General features: G+C 33.0%; 1 protein-coding gene across 1 annotated transcript in view; it reads right to left on the bottom strand.

Annotated features, from left to right (window-relative positions):
- The window catches only part of COL11A1 (collagen type XI alpha 1 chain), a 210,683-nt gene that overhangs the window by 97,302 nt on the left and 85,763 nt on the right, over nucleotides 1-27,618 (bottom strand). The window contains exons 15-31 of the mRNA XM_077746071.1: nucleotides 27,343-27,396; nucleotides 24,078-24,131; nucleotides 23,870-23,923; nucleotides 23,639-23,692; nucleotides 22,381-22,434; nucleotides 22,216-22,260; nucleotides 21,320-21,373; nucleotides 20,788-20,832; nucleotides 20,482-20,535; nucleotides 19,981-20,025; nucleotides 14,445-14,498; nucleotides 13,273-13,317; nucleotides 12,163-12,216; nucleotides 12,040-12,084; nucleotides 6,657-6,710; nucleotides 4,758-4,865; nucleotides 1,691-1,744 (exon numbers count right to left, since the gene is read on the bottom strand). Of these exons, the coding sequence (XP_077602197.1) occupies nucleotides 1,691-1,744; nucleotides 4,758-4,865; nucleotides 6,657-6,710; nucleotides 12,040-12,084; nucleotides 12,163-12,216; nucleotides 13,273-13,317; nucleotides 14,445-14,498; nucleotides 19,981-20,025; nucleotides 20,482-20,535; nucleotides 20,788-20,832; nucleotides 21,320-21,373; nucleotides 22,216-22,260; nucleotides 22,381-22,434; nucleotides 23,639-23,692; nucleotides 23,870-23,923; nucleotides 24,078-24,131; nucleotides 27,343-27,396 (927 nt within the window). The remainder of the gene's footprint in view (nucleotides 1-1,690; nucleotides 1,745-4,757; nucleotides 4,866-6,656; nucleotides 6,711-12,039; nucleotides 12,085-12,162; nucleotides 12,217-13,272; nucleotides 13,318-14,444; nucleotides 14,499-19,980; nucleotides 20,026-20,481; nucleotides 20,536-20,787; nucleotides 20,833-21,319; nucleotides 21,374-22,215; nucleotides 22,261-22,380; nucleotides 22,435-23,638; nucleotides 23,693-23,869; nucleotides 23,924-24,077; nucleotides 24,132-27,342; nucleotides 27,397-27,618) is intronic.

Raw genomic sequence — 27,618 nt, 5'->3', positions numbered from 1 at the left:
AACTGGAATTCAACTTCCTAATTAGATCAAAACCTCATCAAGCAATCTAAGGATAGCTTAAGGTGGTAAGTTACAGTGAATGTGTTTTACTCATAATACTGTGAAAATGCTTGACCTTTGAAAGGAAGGTAGCTAGGAAACAGGGCAGTCTATTAGAGACCATATTTAAAAGGTAAAACTTACTAATCAGCATTATAAATGTAGCTAGAAACCTTTAAATGATGCTTGTGTTATTTTTAAGTCACAGATAAAATGAATCTTATTTTAGAAGGGCTCAAAGCATTATGTTTACCTCCTACTATACAAGGGAATGCATATTATCTAGAAACTCAGGGAAAATTTATGAGACAAAACCACATAGCAAGCCTACTACAGTCTCATCACAGGACAATGAGTGAAGACAAGTATATACAGTTCACATTTGTAAAGAGGAAGGACATTCTGGTTTCTCAGTGATTATCTGTGAAACTTATTAATAAATATGTTGTGGATTATTATATAAAGAGGAGTTATCTTTATATACGATTCCTATCAAGCTTAAAAGGGTTAATCAGAAACAGACAGATAGATAGATAGATAGATAGATAGATAGATAGATAGATAGTCTGTCTCATGGGGATATAATTATTTTTATAGTAAAAATCAAAATGTACATATTAATTGATTTAACCACTTTAATTAACTAGTCAGTGCAGGAAGTACGCCTTGACAAAGTTTTAATATTAGCTTAAGGAAAATTAGCACACTGGGGTAAACATCTATTTTTAAAACCATCTATTTTATGCTTAAAATATATATATTTAAAATAGTTAAAAATAAAATTTTAGTTCTGTAGTGGATCAGATGGTGGCCCCCAACCAATATACCCAATCTTCAAATCTCTGGAACATGTGAATGTTGCCTTATTTGGAAAAATAGGTCTTTGTAGGTGCAGATTGAGTTAAGGATCTTGAAATGAAATCGAGTGGTCCCTAAATGCAAAGACAAGTGTCTTTATAAGAGACAGAGGAGAAGACAGAAGGAAAAAAGGCCATGTGGAGAGGGTGGCAGAGCTATGCAGACACAAACCACAGACCTCCCTGGTTTACCAGAAGCTGGAGGAGACAAGGAGAGAGTCTCCCCTAGAGCTTTCAGAGGGACTGGGGCCCTGCTGACACCTTGATTTTATTATACTTCTGTTCTCCAGAACTGTAAGAGAGTAAATCTTTGTTGTTTTAAGTCACCAAGTTTGTAGAAATTTGTTACAGTAGCCTTAGGAAACAAATACTGGGGAAATGAGAGAAAAGAAAGATGATGAAAGATGTATTGTGATTTTTTTTAAAGGCAGCAAGTGGAATTTCAAACCCTTAGGGTACTAGAAATGAAATAAAAAACTATTATCCATCATCTATCATCCCCTTTATAACTTCTAGATATACTAGTAAGTATGTCACTTTGGAATAGTCCTTATTGCAATTACAGGAAAGTAGTTGATGATGTCTTCCTTTCAGGACCACGTCTGCTAAAATACTCCAAACCGTAATCACCTAGGCTCTCTGAGCTCCTTGCGTACCAGGCACCCAGAAACCTGATGTCTTTCACTTGTGAAATTATATTTTAAAGATTTATCATCTCTCTTTTATAAACCATTATGTATGATTAATTTCTACAACATGGTGATAAACTATAAACATCAAGCTAATTGTCTTACCTTTGGACCTTGTCTTCCTGGATATCCTGGTAATCCTGGAACACCAAGTTTCCCCTAAAGTCAAAAAATAAATAAAGATTCTAGGTTGAAATAAGTTTAAACAATGATTTTAGCACTTTTTCTAGAAGTTAGAACCACATATTTGTACAGTCAAAAGGAAGATTTGCAAGTTTTCACCAAACTTCACTTACACTATATTTCTTCATTTCAATAGGGAAAAAAGGTTTTGGACATATTTCTAACACTGTAATGTTCACTAACTTAACATCCACCTAAGTGACAGTGCCTTCTTTGGGGGTACAGGACCTGTAGTAAAGAGAATTCTAGGACTCTTTCTGAACCCTTAAGCATGACTAAAGAAAACACCTAAGCTTTCAACATTAAAATTAATTAAAGTTAGTTGATGTAGTTAGATTTGCATTTAGATTTTATCACTTCTGCTGGAGTTAATCCTTTTGATAATTATCAAAAAGAATTTTGATAAAATTATTTCATTTCTCAATGTAAATATAAAGTAAGCAATTATGAGTTATTTTACTATTTCTCACTGACTAGTTTAAAGAACTGAACAAGAAATTTTGACCTAATTTTTTGGCCAAGGGTCTTCTTCTTTTCAAATATCTGGGAAATCTGGGTTAATAGACACATCAAATGTTGAGAACTATAGGTAAGTAATGACGATTTTTGTGGAGTGCAGGTGGGACCTCAAATGTGCAACAACTGTGTTCCAGTGCAATGACATTACTTCTCAAAAAGTGCTAAAACAGAAAATTGCAGCAAAGTCTAAAGATGTGTAACAAATACCAAGAGGCTTAAAATGCTATACTAACAAAATTGCGCCCTGGACAAAATATTAATTTAAAAAAGCAGGTAAAGGAAAAATTAAATTAAATTAAGTGAACTAAATAAAATGTGGAATTTTACTGTGACTATTTTCCTTAAGATTTTATAAAAGCACACTCCATATATATATGTATATATGTGTATATACACATATATACATATATATGTATATAATATGTATATACACATATATACATATGATTATATACATATAATTATATACATATAAAAATATATAATACTATTTATCAAAGTCTTAAAACATTAGGAAACACATAGTATCATTGTTTCCCATGTACATTTAAACTAAAAATAAGAATAGAAACAAAAACAAATCCAAATTACTACATGTAACAGTAAGAGAGGAACAGCAACTTTATAAACCACAATAAATATTTTACTGGATGAATCAAGGTAAGAAAATAAGAATATAGTTTATGACCTTGTTATTATAGATTGAACTAAAGAGTTGTCTGATTAAAGATCAACACTGCATAGGTAAGCAGTATTCAAATGGAAAATATGCAAAGAAGCCCTAAGAAGCATGCTTATAATGATGTCCCTTTGGATGCATTAAGTTATCATATCTGCTTTATGCAACTGATTTCAAGGTTAATGAAATTCTCTAATTATGATCACAAAGTCTTTGTGTCAAGCTAATTGCTGTATTATAATATAGAGTCTTATTCACTTTAGAGTCATTTAAAAATAAATCCAGGCAGAAATTTTGTTTGCCTTTTTAATATGGTGATGGGCAACTTCAATAAAGGGGAAATGCTAAGAAATGTTAAAGATGAAGAATTGTGGGGTAAAATCCTGAGGCCTCTGAAAAGAGGCTGGCATGATTTACATGAATAAAGTGGAACAAGGATGAGGGGAAGGTCCCATAAATGTCTAAAACTACTGGCAAGTGAGAGTTCTCAAGTGGAATGCTCATAGGGCCTTAGAAGCCTTTGTTGTCTCTCATCCTTTCCTTCCCTGCCTAAACACAGTGACATTATTCATCAGTTCACAAATGGCAACTGGGATGGTGAATCTGTAGAAGAACTACATCAGATGATTCATAATGACATGAGGATATGTCTTCTCACTTATCCCATCATGGTGCCTGTATAATCATTAAATATTTTTCTTCTGGGCCAGGATGGCAAGGAGGGAAATTAAAATTTTCTTAAACAACATGGAATTTTCATATTTTATAGAAGAATAGTGGCATATTCAATATAGAAAATTTGGAAAGCAGGTATACATATTAAAAGGAAGGAAATCATCTGAGTTATGCCACCAAGAAATAATTATTATTTATATTTTCCTCTAATGTACAAAGAGGATAACACTTGTCATAGGCATTTCTAGTTCTTTCTTAATTTAACTTCACAGTTACATTATGAGGTGTTCACCATATCACTAAATAGTCTATGATGGCATAATTTTAATGTTGTCTAATATTACATGCAAATTTAAATGTAATGGTTGAAAATAGTTTTTGGCATTATAACATACAGCATGGTGGCTCTTGAAACAATGAATAATACATTCATGACGATGTTTTAAAACACAGTGATGTCTGGGTTGACACTAGACTAAAATCAAAATCTCTTGAAGTTGGGCTTAGACATCAGCCTTTTTTAAAACACTTGCCTGTGAAAGTGCATGTTCATGTGAAAAAATAGAAAGTGTACATTTTGGCTTGAGGAGCAAAGATGATTCTAATTCTTCCAAAACAATAAGCACGTCTTTCATTGATTCTTTGATCCATTGTTAATCACATGCAAATTCTTTTTAAAACTATTTTTTAAGTTTTATTCTATTTATTTTCAGAAAGAGAGAGAGAAGAGAGAGAGAGAGAGAATCCCAAAGCAACGTGGGACTCAAACTCACGAACTGTGAGATCATGACCTGAGCCAAAACCAAGAGTCGGATGCTTAACTGAATGAGCCACCCAGGTGTCCAAGCACACTCAAATTCTTAACCTCTAACGAATGTGCAAGAGCTCGAAGAACTGCTAACTCTGCATGGCCAAGGAGAGTAGAGGGCATAGGTGATAAAGGAGAGTAAAAAAAGGATCAATGTACCCGTCTCATGGTTGTATTCCTAATAGTATACAGATATGCTTGAAATGTAATAGAATCCTCTAATTTTCTGACATGGATGATTAAAAATATTTTTAAATGACCATGAAATATCATTGCAAGCACCTGTGAATTTAAAGTTGTTCACTGACCTTTTCTCCTGCTTGACCAGAAGGACCAGGGTCACCAGTTGGACCTGCTCGACCCTTGGGTCCTTCAGGGCCATCTTCTCCTCTTGGACCTACTTGACCAACTTCTCCCTAAAACACAGAGTAACAACATTCTTATAATTTAAAATATATTGGAGACTGAATAACAGAGATTATAGTCTATCAGAAAGTCATATTTGTCTACTCTTCATTTGTTTCCTCATGTTTTATTTATGACAAAGAGGCTTGAAAGTGCTTGACTTCATCAACCTTTCCATTAGTAAATAGATAGCTGGATATAATTTGACATTTGAAAGCCTAAAGAAGCCTGATGCTACTACCTTTAATATTAAAGTAATTTTAATACATCTGTGTTGCAGAGAGAAAGAAAAAAATAAGACCCAAAGTGAGATGGTATCGGGTGGCAGAATAATCAACCCTAAAATATGCCACTTTGGTGTGAAGATTATTTTGAAGTGAGAGCTACTGAGAAGAAGCAGATGTAGCAGAAGCTAAGAGCAGAAGATAAATTTCCAAAGATGCCCTCCCTCCCCTCTCTACAAGAAAAGACAGATGTTAATCATGAGAGCCAACCGGACCCTTATTAGTCTGGAGCCAAAAGCAGACGCCAGAGGAATCTATACAACAAACTTCATTAACTAGCCTTTATCTATCATTAGTTTTTAATATATCTGCCTTCCCATAACCTCCAGCCCTAGACACTCAAAGTCCTTTTCCTTGTCATTTCTCAAAAATTCATTCTTCCTTTGCTAAAATGCCATATAAGCCCAAACTCTAACCACCCCTCTGAGTTAATTATCATGGAGTGGTCCCATGTGTAAACCTGAGGTACATGCTAAAACACTTCTGTTTTTCTTTTGTTAATTTGTCTTTTGTCAGCCTAATTTTACAGGGCCTCAGCCTGAGAACCTAGCAGGTTAATAGGAAAAAGTAATTTTCCTTTCTGACAATAGCAATTTTGGAAATCACTGTTTGCAACACAAGAAAAATGCCTCCATTTTAGACTTGTTTTCATATTTATAGTTTTAGGGCCTGAAATGTGTAAGTTATTGCCGCAATTCTAGAAACAAGCATTACATACATTTTAGGGAAACAAAAAAATTCTACAGTATGCCTCTTTGCTTAAATATATTAGGTATTATGGTGTTAGATAAAATAAATCTTCTCAATAAAAGATTTAGTTTAGTTTACTTTGGGTAACTCATATTATAGACATTCATCACCAGAGAAAAAAGAAAAAAAGCATACCACTTTTATGCTCAAAAATTCAAGATCACTAATAATGGAAGTTCAAGAAAGTTGCAAATACATAGTTTCCAAGCAATAGCTCATTATAAACTTTAGAAGAAACCTATAAAANCTTATTAACTTATTTTAAGAGAGAGAGAATGGCAGAGGAAGGAGAGATAGAACACCAACCAGGCCCTGCACTGTCAGCACAGACTCTGATTCAGGGCTCGAACCCACAAACTGTGATTGTGACCTGAGCAAAGATCAAGAGTCAGACATTTAACCTACTGAGCCACCCAGGTGCCCCTCAAACCACTTTGTTTAAGCAATTTGATCATCAAATCAGAAAACATCTATGAACAATACTACTCAACTTTATATACACAGACACACACATGAACACACACACACGTACAGGCTATAGAACATATGAAAATTTAATATAATATCTGAAAGACTATATTATCTCCACAAAAATTAACATGTCTAGACTTCATATGAAAGTCAAAGTGAGCAAAGTCTCAGAGTGTGTGAACATTTTTATTTATTCTGTGCTTTCTATATGTAAAGATAAGAATATACACACACACAATGCCCACATATACATACACTATAAATGTTTGTTCTTGTATGAAGTTTCCTCTTACTTACTCTGTCACCTTTCAGACCCATGTCACCTTTGAATCCTGGAAAACCATCTTCACCCTAAAAAATAAAAGTAATAAAACCAGTATTTAATGATTTGTTTGAAAGAATCTAAAACATGGACACTGATAATTTAGGGAAAATTGTTCTGGGAAATGTGAATTCTAGCTCTGAAACCCCCTTCTCTCTATTCTAATCTTTATCACCTGTATGCTCTCCTTTTTTTAAAAATTATTATTGGCTCTAAGTTACTCCAGGAAATTTTTCTCCATTATGTCGATTAAATCTCTGTCTTATGGGGGATATAGCCATTCTCTTTTTGTTTTTTTAATTTTTTAAATGTTTTTGAAATTTATTCCTGAGAGAGAGAGACAGTATGAACAGGGGAGGGTCAGAGAGAGGGGGAGATACAGAATCCGAAACAGGCTCCAGGCTCTGCGCTGTCAGCACAGAACTCGATGTGGGGCTCGAACCCACGAACTGTGAGATCGTGACCTGAGCCGAAGTCGGACGCTCAACCGACTGAGACACCCAGGCACCCCAGCCATTCTCTTATAATAACATATATCCTATGCCATTTGAACAGATAAAAAGTAAATATTTAAATAATTATCATTTTAACTTTGGAATACAAGGATCTTTGACTACCAAATAAAATGTTTTTACCCTTAATTTTACACTAATTCATACCAAAGAATGTTATAGCATGCATTTTGTATCATGTGCTTTAGATAAATGCCTTCTAGCTCAATTTGTGTTCTATATTACAATCTCTTTTCAGGTGAAAACTAAGCAAACCAGTTTTATTCTTTATATGTCAATAGAAGATGTTCACTATCACATCAGATCAATAATACTGAAAACTGGGCTTCCTTTAGTAAAGGATGTCCTTTAGAATGGATGTTCAGATGATAAAGACATGAAGATGATAATGGTTCTGGTGTTGGTGGTAGTGAGGCAAAAAGTTAATTGAAGAAGTTTTGATGGGGGAGTTGGTATCTTAATTAGGTGTTATAGAGTGAATATGACTTGAAGAGTTTGAGGAAAAGACATTTCAGGTCGAGTATGGGAACAGAGCTAGGCAGACTGGCACATATGCTTCCACATTCTGCTGCCAAAGGACCTCTGTAAAAAACAAAATTGATCACATAATTTTTTTACTTTAAAACAATTCAATGGTTCCAAATTGTTAATAATGAATATAAGCTGCCACCTCTCCCCTCCCCTTCTGACCATGATCTATCCCTTGCTTGTTCACTTTGGCAGTCTTATCTTTGATCTTGAATCTCCTCTCTATCCCCTACACAACACTCTTGAGATTGAGTTCTAGAAAAAATTACCTATATTTCCATTTGTAATTTTGCATTGCTTGCCATTGTGATACACACACCTACAAACCCTTTACTTTCTCTGTCTACCTCTGTCTACCTTTACTCTTCTTTCAAGACTCAGTTCATAATTCTGCCATGAAGTTTATGACCTCAACCTTTCCTCCCAGCCTTGAAATTAACCTGTCTTATGTGCTCCCGCTAAACATTTATTATTATAAAAACATGCCATCCTGCACTTAGAAGATCATAGTNTTTCCTCCCAGCCTTGAAATTAACCTGTCTTATGTGCTCCCGCTAAACATTTATTATAAAAACATGCCATCCTGCACTTAGAAGATCATAGGTCTTTCTTTTATTAAATGGTAGAAAACAAGACTTATACCTAATTAGCCTCTGTGCCTCCAGTGTCTAGTACATTTCTGATCTTCAATAACCATGATGTTTAATAAACATTAACTGGGCATTACTAAGTGAACATACCTCAGTGTATGTTTAGCAAGGTATGCTAAGATCCAGAACATATCAAGCAATTATGGATATGAGATTTAAACCTGGAAAAGGGATCGAATCTGTATCTTGCCTAAACCTAAAAATTCTGACAGGTCTAGAAGTTTCCTTTAAGACAAAAGCATGATGTTTTCAACATTCTGGCGATAAAATGGCCATGTAAGTAGGATTATTTCTGTACTGAATGCAATTGCGCAATAATAGAGGCTTAAAAGCTGAAAATGACCATTTAACTTTGTATTGACTATCGTCTTCATTACTTTCTCTCTAGAGAGAAAGGTAATTACACAGTTGCCAAATTTAGTTTAAAGAACACTGAAATCTAAGTCAAAAAATCAATAACAGGTTTTACAATTTTTCCTGGCAGAAATTTTTGTTTTAGGAGAGAACATAGTGGACTTTAAGCTATTTTTGGCACATCTTTGTTTTCAATACATTCACAATTAGAAAATAAATTAAAAGAACAAGTACATGACTTAAATTATTAGATACATCCTTACAATAAGTGGCAAATTTTTTTTAAAACAAGTCACTCTATCAAGTTACTAATCTTTCCAGTCCTAAAACTATCAGGTCTGAATTAATCTTCAGAAAGAAAAAAGGAAACAGTTTTAGAAGATGTATAAACGAGGAATTTATATATGCCGTTTATCATTGGGTTATGTTGCTTAAGGTCTAAGGAATACAACTGTCTGTACAATGAAGAATTCTAATCTTAGTTCAGGTCATAACTTGCTCTTTCACCTTTAGTTAACAATTAATGTTTTATGTGTAAAAAGAAAAATAAGTTTCAACATCCTTCCTTATCTCTTGTGATAGTTATGGTCAATTATAATACATTCTCAGAAAAACAAAATAAATAATAGATATTAAGATTCACTAAGATTTAATGATTCTTCACAGAGTTTGAAAATAGAGATGATTTGTATTAGAAAAAAGTTTCCAGGGGCGCCTGGGTGGCTCTGTTGGTTGAGCATCTGACTTCGGCTCAGGTCATGTTATCGCAGTTAGTGGGTTTGAGCCCGGCGTCAGGCTCTGTGCTGACAGCTAGCTCAGAGCCTGGAGCCTGCTTCTTATTCTGTGTCTCCCTCTCTCTCTGACCCTCCCCTGCTCACGCTGTCTGTCTCTCTCTGTCTCTCTCAAATAAAATATATAAACATTAAAAAAATTTTTTTAAAGTTTCCATTAACTTTTATATAAACTTTATTTAATATAGAGAAGTAATACATTACTAGATATGATAAAATAACAGGTTTAAATAAAATAAAAGATACAAAAAATGTATTGCTGAAAAACACCTTAGCAACTTTTTCGGACAATGTCCTCATTTTACAGTCAAAATAAAGCTCAGGTAAATTAGACAACCTGCCTCAGTTTACCAGTGACTTAGTATGAGAACTAGAATTGGAACTCAAATTTTTATAGGCTGCATCGGGCTCTGTGCTGACAGCTCAGAGCCTGGAGCCTGCTTCAGATTCTGTGGTCCCCTCTCCCTTTGCCCCTCCCCAACTCACACTCTGTCTCTCTCTCTTTCAAAAATAAGCATTAAAAAACATTAAACAATAAGCATTTAAAAATTTTTTTAAAACATTTGTAATTCTTTTTCTCTACATCTACTTATTGCTTCTGAGATCACACACCATTCAAAACAACTAATAATCTCCAATTGTTTTTCTACATATAAGCAGTATACATTAGTTTTCTGTGTGTAAAATATTCTCATCATTTTTATTCTTACTTGCCTCTGTCATTTTGCCACTACCTCATTTCCAGCAAGTTAACAACTTTCCCATCCCAATTAACCTTTCCTTTAAACACCCTTTCCTAAACTCTTTGGATGGTACTTATTGGAGAGAAAATTTTGAATTAACTCTTAAATGTCTTTTTTTAAAATGTCTTTATTTTGAGAGACAGAGAGCGAGAGAGAGCAGGGGAGTGGCAGAGAGAGAGGGAGAAACAGAATCTATAGCAGGCTCCAGGCTATGAACTGTCAGCACAGAGCCTGACGCGGGGCTCAAGCCCATGGACCGAGAGATCATAACCTGAGCCAAAGTCGTACGTTTAACCAACTGAGCCACCCAGGCACCCCATCTCTTAAATGTCTTAACAAGAAAAATTCCAGAGAAAAACTTATATGTATGAATCTACATAATTATAAATATTTAATTTTTTTTGCACAGGCCACCTGCAAATAATTACAAGGTCAACCCTGTCTGATCAATCATTGTTCTCAGCTACCAACTCAACAGGACATTATCCTGAAGTTCATCTGCAATCATCTGAATGAATTGGGATTCTCATCAATGTAGCTGAGTTCATTTCAAATGCATAATAATTTTTATACAGTGTTACTGAATACACTTGCATAACTTAACAATGCTTCAGTATGTTACTTTTTATTTTTTCAGAAAAAAATTATAATGGATAGATATAATAGACCCATCCAATCAGTCCTTCTCCTTATATCCATTCCTTATTGATATCAAATCCACACAAGGTGTTTTTTATGGTGCTTTTTAATAACAGTATGAATATGGGAATTAAATTATTATTAAATCAAAATTTGTATTACATAATTTCTCAACAAAGCTATAAACATTTTATTCTAAACTCTATTTTTTAAATATAATATTGTATTAAGAATTAATAATACTGCCTGTGACTAATGTTATTTTACTTTTTTTTGAGTGTTTGTTTATTTTGAGAGGGAGAGAGGGTAGGAGAGGACAGAGAGAGAGGGCGACACAGAATCTGAGGCAGGAGCCAGGCTCTGAGCTGTCAGCACAGAGCCCGATGCGGGGCTCGAACCCACAAACCATGAGATCATGACCTGAGCTGAAATCAAGAGTCAGGTGTTCAGCAACTGAGCCATCCAGGTGCCCCTGCCATTTTATTTTAACATAATCACTAAAGGATTTGGTGGCTCTACACTTACATTAAACATTTACGTAAAAAAAAAAAAAAAAATCTCAATTTCAGTTTCTTTTTCCAAGGACAATTAAACTACAAATGCACTATGAAAGATTCCACATTCTTTCATTCATTTCTGCCTAGTTTTAATCTTTATTTCCTCTCATTAATATTTTGGTTTTGCATACAGTATAATATCTAAGATTTCCTCTTTCCCCTATGATTTAGTATACTTCTAATTTTCATAATTTGAACTGCATTTCAGCTTAAATTTGGGGATTTCAGTAAAGAGAGAAGGGAATAAACATTCTTCTGTTATGCATATAGCTGGATATGTACAAGCCCTGTAGTTAATTTATTCATAAGGCAACTCTATGATTTATAAAAGGTAAAAGCATGTAAGAAAAAAAGGGATACAGGATTAATTCTGTTTATGACCTATCTTTGTTTCTGTTCTATAATTTAGTCCTCACCCCAGAGTATAATCTTTTTCAAAAAAGTTTCCAGGATATATAGTACAAGTGTCTGCTATCAAATAATTACTTAATATATTGGGAAATGAAATATCTGTTGAAAACATTTAGATTTTTGATCTAATATATATGTAGCAATTAAAATCACCTAAATAAATTATATCTTACCTTTTCACCTTTAGAGCCCTTGAGGCCTCTGACACCATCTGCTCCCTATAGAATAAATTAGAGGGATTAAATGACTGTAATATTTTGCACTGAAATTAAATGGTGTGAAAAAATAACATTTACCTTTACTCCTCGGGGACCAGGGTAACCAATAGGACCCTGGGGACCAGGAGGACCCTGAAAAAGACCCATTGCTATTTAAACATATAATACATTGAAAGTGCTTCTCATCCACACACGGTAAATTTACCAAATAATCTACAAGAATAGGACACATTCTACTACTGGTAAAGATTATTTGAGGTTTATCATTTGTTTCTGAAGTCCGATTAGCCCTGCCTTCTCCAAATTAAAATTACATAATTGCACAAAAATAAAATGAACAATATTAGGAAGATAATCAAAATTTATATATTTCCCACAGCTGGCTTCACTTAGTTTACCTAAAGAAAATATTTTTAAAATAATGTATAATGTTTATAGTAATGCTGTCTTTTAATGCTATTTTAATAAGAATCTAAAACTACCAACTCTGACTGATCCTACCCCCTTCTCTTGTAATCCAAAATAGTATTAACAATAAATAAGCTCTTATTATAATATTTTATTTAGATATTTTGAGAATTATTGCTCTTACAATTAAATCTCCTCCTGTTTAAGTTACAAGATGGAAACAAACTTGACAATAAACTATTAAAAATACATAAATGTGATGATAGGGAAAAAAAAGTTACCAGAGAGTAATAAGGTAAAATTGGAGTGACATAAATTGTTTAATGATATTTAGTTATTCATAACCAGTTTCATTATAATCATTTATGGCCATTCATTCCACATATACTACCTTTGCAGAATCTGGATTTATCTCTGTTCATGAGAATATTTATTTAAAATATAGAGAATATGCTTTAATTTAGAAAATTACTATTACAATATTAAAAGTTACCTATCTAAGACAACATCTGTGTTTTTAAGTCTTGAATTAAAATAACTACCAGAACATTACTTGTATTTACATGATAGCAGAAGAAATCTTTAGAGACAAAAACATATTTGAAGGTAGAAACAAACTATTTTCATGTACTTACTTNATACATATGTACACAGATATATATGTGTATATATATATGTATATATATATACACACACACATATCATAAAGATGACCAAAGTAAAGCATTTTCTCTTAGACATAAGGTGATGAGACATCTTCATAGAAACTTTGTAACATACCAGAGCACCTTTTTCTCCAGACTGGCCTTCTTTTCCAGGATGACCCTATATTTAGCAGAAACATATACTGGTAAGACACAATATTAAAGGTAGTTTATAATACTATTAAATTGTTCCTTTTTTTCAAATCGATGGTTTCAACAGATATTGAACATTTTGTAACACTGCATATGGCCCTAAATAACATTACAAACTGTAGCATTTGGAAGGAAACATAAGCTCAAATTTTACGGATATAAGTTTCACCAAATACATAATGTATTTGAGAGTCTGGGAACAGTACATAAAACAATATGGATCATCATTAACAATTCAACTCTAGATCAATAACAGTTCTTATATAAAGATATTTTAATATGAAATCTATTTTGCATATTGATCAAATAATGAAATATCCATCTCAAAGGCAGCTAAGACATATGAAGGATACATGTGAAAATATAGAAAGATCATAAATACTAATAGTGTTAATAATAAAATTCTCAAAATTCAGTAAACAAAAATGATGACTCCATCACAATTATACCCAATAAAAATTTGTATCCTAGCTCAAAAATCTAAGTAGTTTGAAAAGAACAAAAGAAGCATAAATAACTAATCTTTATATATAATTATATATAATTACATTATTTATTATTGCATTTGGGAACAAAAAAACATGACATATATTTCTAGAAGGAAGAAATCCCTGGAACTGAGGAATTTTCATGGAAGGTGTTTGAGCACATTTACAAATGGTGAGAAGTTACCCCTTGAACCCTCAAGAAAGATTTACTTTGAAAAAGAAGAGATAATGGAAGAGTGCCATGAAAAAAAAAAAACCCTCAGGAAACTATAGAAAGAAAGATGATCTGAGAGATGCTGAGAGAAAAGTGAGTGGCGTGTGGGCCTGGAACTAATGGTTCATTAGGAAGCAGGACAGTCTGAGAACCTGAGATTTGGGCACTAGAGCACCAGAATGAGTTTATCCAAGAACCACTGCCTGATTATTAAAGATTTTGCAATATGGAGGTAACTTGATGCAATGGTATTTGAGACGGATCAATGTTTAATTACTGGCTCAATTTGTTTTTATTACTAACTTCATTCAGAAAATCACATCTAAAACACATGTAAAATCTGTTTTGGAAGATAATATGTAGAAATTTTAATGACAAGTAACTATTACTTACAGGAGGCCCATCAGCACCAGGAAGTCCTGCAAGCCCTGGTTTTCCTTGTGGTCCCTAATCAAATAGAGAAATAGCATATATTTTTTTAATGAGAATAATGAAAAATCTGACATTTATGCAAGAATATACTATTAATAAAATTCTTAACTTGAGTCACTGGCTTTTATCTGTAAGTGATAAACATGTAAATAACTTTTAAACATATGTGAAAAATGATATATAGAGATAAATGAAAACCAAATTTGACATATGTCCAAAAAACTTGCTAGTTTTTGGCCTGCTTAGTAGTCCTTAATGTATCTTTTTTAATTAACATATTAGGTTTTGCAAACCACAATAAGCTAGAGCTTAGAGAATAAAAAGAAAAGCAATATAGATCAGAAATGTATTGATTTATATCACTGAAAAATAAACACAGCACATTTCTATCAAAGATACTAAAAGTGCTAATTCAAATAATCACATTGTAATATTTATGAAACGTAACTGATTATTAGAATATGTTAATAAATATATTATATTGTGACAGTTATTCAAGGACACAAAGAAGAACAAATCTAATATTTTGATGTCAAAGGACATAACCTAATATGCAACTAACAAATAAAAACAAAGTAACTATCTATTAAACACATTACTCTAATTTCTGTTTGACCACAGAGGATTTCAAATCTCTTTAAACATGCCATTACCACAGTTGTAACATAGTAAGAATCACTATTGCAAAGCGTAAATTCTCTCTTGATAGGAACATGGGCATTCTGCTGAGAATAATTAACATAGCAAGACTCCAGAGCCCAAATAAGTGTTACTTACTAGTCAAGTTATTAGCCAGAATTTAGAAAAAAATTTAAAGAGAAAAATATATAAGCAAGCCAAGATAATGGGCACAATTTAGCATTTTTTCATTCTCAGAGAGTATTTAGGAAAAGCATTATATTTATGTAGATTGGTAGTATAGAGTGTTAGAATTAACGTAAATCACAAATGAACAACAAAAAAACAAAGATATCCTTTAAATTGAATAATTTATATTTTATAATTGAAGTTAACTGAATGTCACTTAAGAGATTTGAATGTTTCAATCTCCTTTACCACTCTGAAGAGTCATTTTAAGTCAAGTAATCATTGTAAACACCATGTTTTTAATGGCAGTATTTTGTCTGTCACATACATTATCTTTTGCTCTCAAAATAATGGTCCTATTTCTTCAAAACAAGATGTAGAGCACAAATGCAGAACTATTCCATTAGTTATTCTTATCAGTAGATGTGATATTTCCACAACTATGACCTACACACAAAACTACATAGATTTTTTTTGTTGCTGCTAAATTTAAGGGACTAGAAATATTAAAGCTTTTGAACTATAAAATGATTTTTTAAATTAAGTTAACCATACTGACTGATGTGAGGTCATATCTTATTGTAGTTTTGATTTGTATTTCTCTGATGATGAGTGATGTTGAGCATCTTTTCATGTGTCTGTCAGCCATCTGGAAGTCTTTGGAAAAATGTCTATTCATGTCTTCTGCCCATTTCTTAACTGGATTACTTGTTTTCTATGTGTTGAGTTTTATAAGTTATTTATATATTTTGGACACTATCCCTTTAGCAGATATGTCATTTGCAATTCTCTTCTCCTACTCTGTAGGCTGTCTTTTAGTTCTGTTGTTTCCTCACTGTGCAAAAGCTTTTTATTTTGGCAAAGTCCCAATATATATATATATACATATTGTTTTGGCTTACCTTGCCTCTGAAAACATATCTAATAAGAGCCTAATGTTTATAGCAGCATTATCAAGAATAGCCAAATTAGGAAAAAACCCAAGTGTCCATCAACTGATGAATGGATAAAGATGGAATACATGCACGCACGCACACACACACACACACACACACACAGACTGCAATCGTACACAGCCATAAAAAAGAACGAAATCAGGGGCGTCTGGGTGGCTTAGTCGGTTAAGCGTCTGATTTTCGCTTAGGTCATGATCTTGCGGTTCGTGGGTTCGAGCCCCGCATTGGGCTCTGTGCTGACTGCCAGCTCAGAGCCTGGAGCCTATTTCAGAGTCTGTGTCTCCCTCTCTCTCTAACCCTCCCCTGCTCATGCTGTCTCTCTCTCTCTCTCTCCTAGAAATAAATAATAAAAATATTTAAAAAAAGAATGAAATCATGCCATTTGTAACAATGTGGAAGGAGCTAGAGAGTATTATGCTATGTGAAGTAAGTTAGTCAGAAAAAGACAAATACCATGATTTCACTCATATGTGGAATTTAAGAAACAAAACAAATGAACATAGGGGAGAGAAAGAGAGGTAAACCAATAAACAGACTCACTTAAAGAGAACAAACTGATAATTACTGGAGTAGGTGGGCAGGGGGATGGGTCGGGAGGGCACCTGTTCATAAGTGATGAATCACTAAAGTCTACACCTGACTAATATTGCACTATATGTTAACTAACTGGAATCTAAATAAAAATTTGGAGAAAAAAATTAAGTTAAAATCAATCCATCTCTTTTATTTATTTATTAAATGTTTATTTAAGAGAGAGAGAGAGAACGAGAGGTTATGCTAAGTGATAGATTATTGATAGATAGATAGTCCTTTTCTTAATATACAGTCCATTTTAAGTCTCAATTCCATGAAATATCATCATCTAAAGAGTATGGGTAAATTAACTAATGTTAATATATGAAAGAGTTGCAATATAAATGAATCCAGACCCATATCCATGTCTTCAAAGTCCTTGCCTTTAATCTTTATTTTGTGTCTTGTTATTTCATTCTTAACTCACAACATTATATAATACTATTAGCTTTCTGTAAAGCAATTAACATGTGAGTGATGTAAATTCTGACATCATATATTAAATCACAGGAAATATTCAGCATATTTATCAAAATGTCAGGATAAATGATATTGTTGTTTATCCAATTTAGTAAACTAAAAAACTTTATAAAATATTTTACACAAATATAATAAAAGCACAGGCTACAATAACTTAGGGCAAAAGTAAAAGTTACTAGGAATTTAAAATATATGACAATAGTTAAATTATATCTGTTACATTATACCATGATCCAATTGAAAACACTATTTACCAAGTTTTGAGAAAAAAGGCTCTTGAGCCAGAATGAACAGAATACAGTATATTATAAAGAAAATAAAAGTAATATAGATGCAAAATAAAATATAACATAGATGCAATATAAATAGAACATGCTTCTCTTATGTTTTTGAGTTCCTTTTTTCTTTAATAAAAAGAGACTATCTTTGAACCCACAGGCTGAATATGTTCAGGCCACAGAAGGAAGCAGCTAATGCTTATAATTGCTTCCTTCTTACCATGAGTACAGTGAACCAGATCCTATATTCTACCTTTGGCTCAACAAAGGGAATTCAGATATACTAGTTTACCTTAACAGCAAATTCCTCTTAGGAATCCAATGCATGGTAGAAAATTTAACAGGCATATGCCTCAAGTACAATTTATAATGAATGTATTCTGGTCATGATGAGCTAGTCTAAAGTGTGGTAAAACAGGCCTAAGTTAAAATTTCTGATCTGAAGTAAATATTTGAGTGCACCTGGGTAGCTTAGTCGGTTAGGCATCTGACTCTTGATATCAGCTTAGATCATGATCTCACAGTTTGTGGGAGTGAGCCCTGTGTAGGACTCTGAGCTGATAGCATGGAGCCTGCTTGGGATTATTTCTCTCTCTCTCCTGCTCCTCCCCCACTTGCATGCTCTCTCGCTCTCTTGCTCTCTCTCTCTTACTCTCTCTCTGTCTCAAAAAACAAAAACAAAATATAAAACAAAACAAAAACCTTTTTTAAAAAATGAAGTCTTAAAGTACAGATGTGAAATCACCTTTGGTACTTTACATCTTAAATAGGGAAGTTTCTAAAAGATCTCTTATACTGTACCATACAGAAAATATGCACAGAAAAATTACTTGAAAGACAAGTTAAATTTTATTTTAACTCTCACAATATAATAATAGGATACATACCTTTATTAGAATATTACCAAAGTATGTGAATAGATGTTTTACCAAAGGAAATAGAGAAATGGCCAATAAGCACATGAAAGATGGTCAACATCACTAGTGATTAGGGAGATGGAAATTAATAGCACAATGAGATAACATTTCACTCCAAGAAGAATGACCATAATCAAAAAGAAAAACAAACATTCATGAAGATGTAAGGAAACTAGCATCTTCATACATTGCTGATGAGAAGGAAATAATGGTGCAACAGTATGGAAGCTTCTTCAAATGTTAAGCATTACATTTACCACATAACCCAGCAATTCCAATTCTATGTATCTACCCAAAAGAAATCAAAATTTGTCCACACAAAGACCTATATGCAAACATTCATATCAGCACTATTTGTAGCAGCTAAAAAGCATAAACAATTTATAAGTCCATCAGTTGCTCAACAAGTAAACAAAATGGTATATTCCGTTAATGGAAACATTTGGCAATAAAAAGGAGCAAAAAAATGATGTATGTTGCAATATAATAAGTCTCAAAAACTTTAAGCCAAATGAAAGAAATCAGACACAAAGGTATATACTATATTTATTTATATGATTAAATTTATATTTTAAATTCATTCATGAATTTCATAGTAAATGAAATTTACTGGATAGTAAATGTCCAGTAAAGACAAATCTATAGAGGCAGAAAACAGATTAGTGGTTGTCTTAAGTCTGTGGGTAGGACACGAGTGCAAATTGACATAAAGTTTCTTTCTGGGGTGGTATAAAATGTCTAAAAATGTGATTGTGGCCCAACTCTATACATTTACTGAAAATCATTGGCCAGTACACTTAAAATGAGTGAAATTTTATGGTATCAAATTACACCTCAAGAAAGTTGTTTATGTTTTTAAATTATATGTTCACAGAAATGAACAAAAATAAAGGGAAAAAGATAGTAAAGAGAACCTATCAACATTGTACTGTAACTATAGTGGACAGGAAATATTACTGAAGGAATGTGGCAGAAGAAATCAGAGAGAAAATTATCTCTTTAATTAAAGACTTATTCTTGTTTTGATCCAGACATTGAGTTAGTAACAAGAACATCCATTGTCATTTATACATGAAAAATGGTGGGAATCATAACTTCACAAATTTCCCTTAATCAGATATTGCTAAAAAACCCTTGTCACAGCAAATCTAATGACATTTTTTAAGTAATGAGAAAGAAAAGGGGAACCAAAAGGTAGAGAAAGCATTCATTCATACCAGTACATTTCTAAAATTAATATAGCTGAGAATGTCACATTTGGAAGCTTTCCAAATGGAAATATGGGAAATTTTATCATTTGTAGTTCAGAGATGTATGAATGGCTTCCCCTCACACTGTACCCTCAAGGTTTTACTCTGGATTATTTCCTTATGTGTTGAGCCATCTCAACATCTTATCAAAAACAGAAGGCAAGTCATTGCATCTGCCTAAGGTTGACAACCTGAAATTGGTCACCAGACATTACTAAAACAACAGAGTAACTTACTTTTTCACCAGGAGGACCAATTGGACCTTGTGGACCAGGAAGACCCTATTTTAAAAGAATTTGTTTCATATGTCAGGAATCACTTCACAAAGAATGAATTTTTTAAAAAAGTAAAATAACCTTCTATTTCACATGCAATGAGTTATGAGAATCTGTATAAATTCCCCACATTTACCAGAAAGTTTTGGAACACTAGGAGACATTTTACACAAGCTACTCTTTTGGCAGTGCAACTGTAATGCTATTCAGACCCCTTCTGCAGGTGTGGCTTTCGTCCTGGCATTCCATGAACACTGAATGACTCATTTTATTCTTGGAAAAAAGGGACCTCTGCAAATTTGCTTAATTTTTTTTAAAAAAGGGAAAAAAGAATCACCTTCCTACTTCCACACTGTAAACATTTTCAGCCCTACATAGAAAATTTTGAGGCTGTCAGTTTTCTCACGAAAAGATACCATCTTACCCCATTATCTCAAAGGAGCTACAGTGGCCTAGACCTACCTGAGGTCCTGGATTCCCTTGCTGACCTGGAGGTCCAGGCTCCCCTTGGGGACCCTGCCACAGGAAAACATAAAGAGTATTTAATAAGGCTACTTCACATAGGTTTTTTTCTTCTCAATTGAAAATCAGTCCCTAAATCAGTTTTCCCTATGGGAATCTGGAAAATCTTGGAAAATATTAATGCTATCAGAACTAGATGACTTAACAAAATGTTGTAAGAAATTTTTCTTTTAGACTTAGCAACAAAAGTGGTTTGTTAGAACCTAGATGCAGAAATGAGTTATTTTACAGATGTTATCTACATACCATGTTTCCTTTTGGTCCTGGGGGGCCATCTACACCTGCAATACCCTTCAATAAAGTTAAATAAATAAATAAATAAATGAATGAATGAATGAATGAATGAATGAATAAAATACATATGGATGTTTTTAAGTTTAAATGCTACAACAGAAAATCAAAAAGACTAACTTAACAGCATGGCACCCACTAGCCTAGAGTGACTAAACATCATTTTAGGATTTGGAGGCAATGACATAAAAGGCAAGGTCTATACTCTCCATTCTGTGTCCACATTGGAGACAGCCTAGCAGCATTTTGCACTATGTATTGGAAATCTGACATTAAACAATAAAGTAGATAAACAAAAAGGAAGAGAAAAGAAAGGGGTAGAGTGGAGAATGATCAGTGTAACCAATAGGCAGCATCATTAGGTCTCAGAATACAATAATGCAGTAAACACTTAGCTGTCTACTGAAAGCTTTTTTGGCCTTGGGCTTTAAAAAGTCTGACAACAAGCTTTTCCTAGAAAATTATGAATATTTCCAGCAATACATACAGGCTGCCCTGTAGGTCCTGGAGTCCCCCTTGGTCCCAGCAAACCTCGTGGACCCTAGAAGGGGGAAGAAAAACAAAACATGTTCTCATAAGAAATGTGCTCAAAGTACACTTCCTCCTCCAAAGAAATTTAAATGAGACGTTTGGAGTAAAAATATCTGTACATCTTTTATTAACACACACCAAGTGGTGTTTAAAATACCAATTTTATGTAACACAAATATCTCATGTTTATAGTGATCCAAAAGCCAGAATTGGTAACAGGGAGTTTTAGCACTATGCCTCTTTGATTCTATAAATTTATATATAAATCACTTGGGAAAATTTTAAACCAGAAATAGTTTAATATTTGAGGTTACTTTAGTGTCATTTTCTGATTTGAAGGGCAATACTGAATCTTAGTAAGTCTTATTATTCAATCAAATAGAATATACAAATAGAAAAATTCTGATTTTCACTCATTTCATATTTAGGTAAATTCCTAAAGTTCTAGACTTAGAGAAACTAGCACAATTTATACTTATATATGATATGTACTAAGCCCCTAAATTTTTTGTACTTTCTGGGTATGAGATCCATTTATCCTAAATATATAGTTTCTGGAGCTACTGATGATATAAAAAATAAAATAAAACAAACAAGCAAGCAAAAAAAAAAATCCCAGCAACACTAGGTAAGTTCTTTGGCTGAAAAGATGAAAATTTCTTTCCTCTGATTCTCTCTATAACTTAGAACTCTATGTGTCCTTCTTTTAAAATGTTTTCCCGTAACAACTACCTGGTTAGCTTAGGTAAGACTGCTATAGCCACCTGAGTTTATTAGTGACTTTATATGTATAACACCAGTAACTATTCTACCAAAACAGGGCGTTATTTTAAAAGAAAGAAAGTTGCTTACAGCTTCACCTGGAAGACCCCTTGGTCCGATTTCTCCATCTTCTCCCTGTCATTGACAAAATGAATGGGGGGGTAATGCAATTAGACAATATATCAATTCAACAAGACTTTGTTCTTTTATGTGCTCACTTTAAAAATTTCTTAAAAGAAACGAAGTTTAATATACCCTCATTCCATCTTCTCCAGGGGGACCAGGAGGACCTTGGGGACCCCGCTCACCCTGTTAAACAAATACAAATACGATTAGAAAATGAAATAAAGCAGAATATTCAGAAGTCTACCCTACAACTATCATGCTGAATATAAGGACCATATGGTGGGAAAATTTATGCCTTCATTGTCCTCCTCAGAACACTGCAAAGATAAATCTTATTTTTTCATTAACTGACTTTATATATTACTACGCTAGAAAAAAATTTCCTTCAATTTTAAAAGCAAAAAGGTTTAAATAAAGCACCTAACATAATTATTATAAACTAAATTATTTAGAAAATTATTTTCTAAGATTCTTTTTAAAAGAGACACACTTTGTTGATTTTCATTTAGTTTAATTTTTTCTGCTTCTAAAATAATTTGTAACAAATCAACACAACTCAAGACTAAAGACATTTTGGATTTTTTAAAAAAGAATATTATATATTTCCCTTGACATACAGTAGGTATACACTAAATATCTTGTTAGGCACCCATAGTGTTCTCTTTTCTTTCTCTTTCTTTTCCTTTTAAGTTCTCTAACTAATATAAAGGTTGTCTTATCTTCATTCTTCACTTCTGGAGAAGAAAAATGTGAAGATCCAAAGGTGCTCTTTGTCTAAGGACTGCCTCTTTCCTTAATTTCGCACTAAAAATATCCCTTAGATTCCTGTTCAGCATGGTGGTTTATTTAGCTTTTGCAAAGTATAAGCTCTTGTGTTGGATTGCAAGCTCATATTATCACAAGAAATAGCTTGTGGTGTCTCCATCTATGGGTACCATTTAGCTTAGGATAATAAAATACAGTGTCCAGTATATTAGTGACAGACTGCCTAAAGAAGATTCTATTGAGTATATGTCCACAGATAAAATATAAGAGGGAAATTAAGGTGATTATCAAAAAACAAGGGGTAAAATTAAATCTCCACTCTTGACTTTCTATAAATATGTCTTCCACATACATGTACATAAAAATTATGCCAGAACTTATATTTGCATGATTATTATCTAAAAACAATTAAAGAACTCATATTGGTATTGCATGTGTAATTCTATTTGTGTAATTCTATTTATCTTTCTATAGCATATAGTGGATGCAGTAATTTACTGAATTATTGTCTTTACAAATATTTAAATTATTTTTTTATTTCTTAAAGTATATTGATTCTAAAATATTTCATACTATTCCTATATTATCCCTGCATGCAAAGTAACAGAATGGTATATCTTACCCTGTGACCTTTGTCACCTGGCAGACCCGGAAGTCCATCAAATCCTCGATCCCCCTGTAAAATCATCATCATCCTCATCATCGTTATCATTCTCATCATCATCACATTCCCAGTCTAATTCTCTACTGTAATTTAATTGTGGAATATTCACTGATATCAAGAAATTCTGTTTTAAAATATAAAATTTTCAGAGATGAACTGACTGAATATACAAATGTATGAGCTCCTGACCTTCGCCCCAGGTTCTCCGGGCATCCCTCTTCCTCCATCAGCACCTGGACGACCCTGATAATGCCAAGAACATGACTAAGCAAAAAGGATTCCTACTGGCACAGAGTAAATAAATAAATACATAAAATAAGAATAAAATATATTAAAAAAAACAAGATAGCTCATGATTTCATATGCCCTCAAAATACACAATGAAAACCAGACATACCCTTTTTCCAGGTTTTCCTGTTGGACCGGGTGGACCTTGGACACCACGAGGGCCCTATACCAAAACATCATAACTTATTCATTTTATGGAATTTTTGATCAATAAACTGAATCACATTGAGAGAAATAGTTTTAGAAATGTATATCCTCTTAGTTTTACCTTAATCACTTTAACATAAAGAAAATTATTTCTTATGTAAAAGCTCAGATAAAGCAGAAGAGAACAATTTTTCTAAAAGGCTTCTTGCAACAAAGAGTCATATTATTTTGCTAAGTTTCTAGAGAGAGCTGATTACATTTAAATAAAAGAAATAGGAAGTGATAATTTAACATTCAAAAAAAATCCTCAACTACTCATTTTATTCTCAAAATGTTTTTTTTTTACATTTTCTTTGAAAACACTCTTAACTACCCATCTCTTTTCTCTTTTCTTTTCAATTACTTTTCCTTTCCCTTTCCCTTTATTCTGTAGAGATCCTCTCCTATGTATTCTTTTATTTGACTTACCACACGGTTTATAATTGACATTTTTCATAATTGATTTCCCATTAAATTGTTAACTGCTGTGATTTTAGACTAAATCTGTCTTTTCTCCATTATACTTCTACAACTTAGCATAGTGACTGAAACATCTTTCTTTCAATCATCTACAAGATGATGGAGAATGATTTGGTGATCCCTAAAGCAAATTATTGCCTGGCATCATGCCATGTCAGATCAAAGGTTAAAGATTCTCAATATGTGTCTTTCTTGGAGCAGTACAATATAATGTATGTCAACGAACAATGTTTTATGTGGAGATAGATCCACATAGTATTTTTTAAAAATGACATAGTTAATAATAGGTCAAATGTAGCTCTAGTGTAAACATTGTATAGGCCTTTATATTTAGTTAACTGTATCCTTTTTAAAGTTAATTTAAACAATATGCATATAATGAGCGTGGTAGCAAATGTAACACACATTTGAAATTACACATAATTTTTATCATCTATAATGTTGATTATAGAAATATGAAGTTAGGGTTGTCTAATAATTGGAGTTTAAAAGAATATAGCTTTCTAAGAAAATTATTGTTTTAAAATGACTCAACCCTATATCTCAGCTGGAAGGTAAAGCGCAATACTAACAAGACAAATCTTAGTTTTTAATGAAAATGATCCTTCTTCACTTGATATTATATCTTTTTGGACTCAAGTCAAGGAAAGTCACAAATCCATGAAAACTACTGCAAAATGTTTTCAGATCTGACTATTTTATAAAGGGGTAAATTTGATGAAAAATTTATAAATTTTGCAGAAGATTAAGCTCCCTAGATTTTAACATCGTGACATTTCAGTATTTTATGCAATTCTCAGTTAAGTTCCAATGCTTTCCATACCCCTATGGCAATATTAACCAAGCATGGAAAAGAAGGCTGCCATGTTCTGAATCACCCAAATATCTTTCTCAATTTTCTTTTATTTTTTTCCAATTCCAAAACAAATTGTACTGTGTCCATACAAAGGAATACTACTCGGTGACAAAAAAAAAGAATGAACTATTAAGGCACTTATTAACTGTGATGAACCTTAAAGGCAATGTAGTAAATGAAAGAAGCCAGTCTTCAAAAGGAAACACATGCATGATTTCATTTATATAGTATTCTTGAAAAGAGAAAAGTGTAGTAATAAAGAAAAGATCAGTGACTGTCAGGTATTAGGGGTAGAGGAGGGAGATGTGATCATAAAGGGTTGGCTCCAAAAAATTATTTATGGTTACTGAGCCGTTCTCTATCCTGATGATTATGGTAGTGGTTACAATGAATATATATTGGTGTTGAAATTCATTTTCACCTTGTAATATTTTTAAAATAATATTAATTTTATTTTTTTTTAACTTTTGCATTTACTTATTTTTGAGAGACAGAGAGAAAGAGCATGAGTGAGGGAGGGGCAGACAGCGAAGGAGACACAGAGTCCAAAGTAGGCTGCAGGCTCTAAGCCTTCAGCACAGAGCCCAATGTGGGGCTTGAACCCATGAACCGTGAAATCATGACCTGCACTGAAGTAGGACACTCAACCGAATGAGCCACCCAGGTGCTCCCAAAAATAAAATTAATTTTAAAAGAAGGAAAATAATTAGTCGATGGTCACTTGAGAGCTCAGGTCATGATCTCAAGGTTAGTGAGTTCGAGCCCCACAAAGGGCTCTGTGCTGACAGCCCAGAGCCTGGAGGCTACTTCAGATTCTGCATCTCCCTCTCAATCTTTCCCTCCCCTGCTTGCTCTCCACATCCCCCCCCCATGTCTCTTTCTCTCTCTCTCTAAAATAATAAACATTTTTAAAAAAATTAAAAAACTCTCTCTGTCCCTCCCCTGCTCATGCTTTTACTCTGTCTCTCCAAAATAAATAAATGTTAAAAAAAAAAAAAAAGAAGTCCTTTTATTTCAAAATAAATGCATTTTGGGGGCACCTGGGTGGCTCAGTCAGTTAAGCATCTGACTTCAGCTCAGGTCATGATCTCACAGCTTGTGATTTCAAGCCCCCTGTCAGGCTCTGAGCTGTCAGCCTGCTTTGGATTCTGTGTCTCCCTCTCTCTCTCCCTTCCCCTGCTTGCACTCTCTCTCTCCTATAAAAATAAATAAACATTTAAAAAATTAAAATAAATGTATTTTTTAAATGTCACATTTTGTTTTTCCTTTTTTCTAGAATGAGTATACTTCCTAATGTGCTTATATTGAATGTTTCTACTTATTATCATTAAAGGAAAAATAATAATTTTAATTTGTTATCATGTAAATATAATCAAGATCTTTTCTTGATATTTCAGCTCTGATGTTTTCAATTCTCATAATTTCCTCAGTTCTACAAAAGATTTGAAGTTAGCTTTTTTCAAGTATGTTAAATATTGTTTCTGAAAGTATATGCTACGTTCACTTTCCACAGAAAATATCATGGGTTTGAGGCAGGGCCACTTAAAGGTAAAATTGCAGTAGGTCCTTGCTCTATACCATCTCAAGCCAATTTAATATTCTGAAAGCCTATTACTATCAAGCCTTTCCCATCCCAGTTTATTATCTTCTTTTAATATTGTTTAAATTAATCAAGTTATTGGCAGTCAACTGGCCACTGGGGAATTTTCAATTAAAGTAGGTGATGTGAACTTAAAAGTAATGTGAGTAATTTCTTTACTCATAAAACAGATGGCAGACACTTCTATTACCCTACTAGATAAAATGAAGTCAAAAATAAAATAAATGAAATAGACTCGTTTTTTTTTTTTACCTGAGGACCTGGGTCACCACTCTCACCTTTGGCACCAGATGAACCAGGCCCCCCCTGTAGAGAAAAAGTAAGGCTATAAAAATTTAATTGAGTAAAAATTCCCTAACCACTTTCATCTTACCATTTTCACATGAAATGGTGAAACATTCTTCAAAATATATTTCATCAAATTAGTATAATTTTATTAACCAATACAATAAAATTTTAAGTCCTTTTATTGAAATATATCTTTTCTCAGATTTTGAATGTATTCCAGTGAGAAAGATATATTTAAAA

The sequence above is a fragment of the Crocuta crocuta genome, unplaced genomic scaffold, assembly GCF_008692635.1.
Source record: "Crocuta crocuta isolate KB4526 unplaced genomic scaffold, BGI_CrCroc_1.0 scaffold48, whole genome shotgun sequence".
Taxonomy (NCBI): Eukaryota; Metazoa; Chordata; class Mammalia; order Carnivora; family Hyaenidae; genus Crocuta; species Crocuta crocuta.
This window is presented reverse-complemented; position numbering and strand designations above follow the sequence as displayed.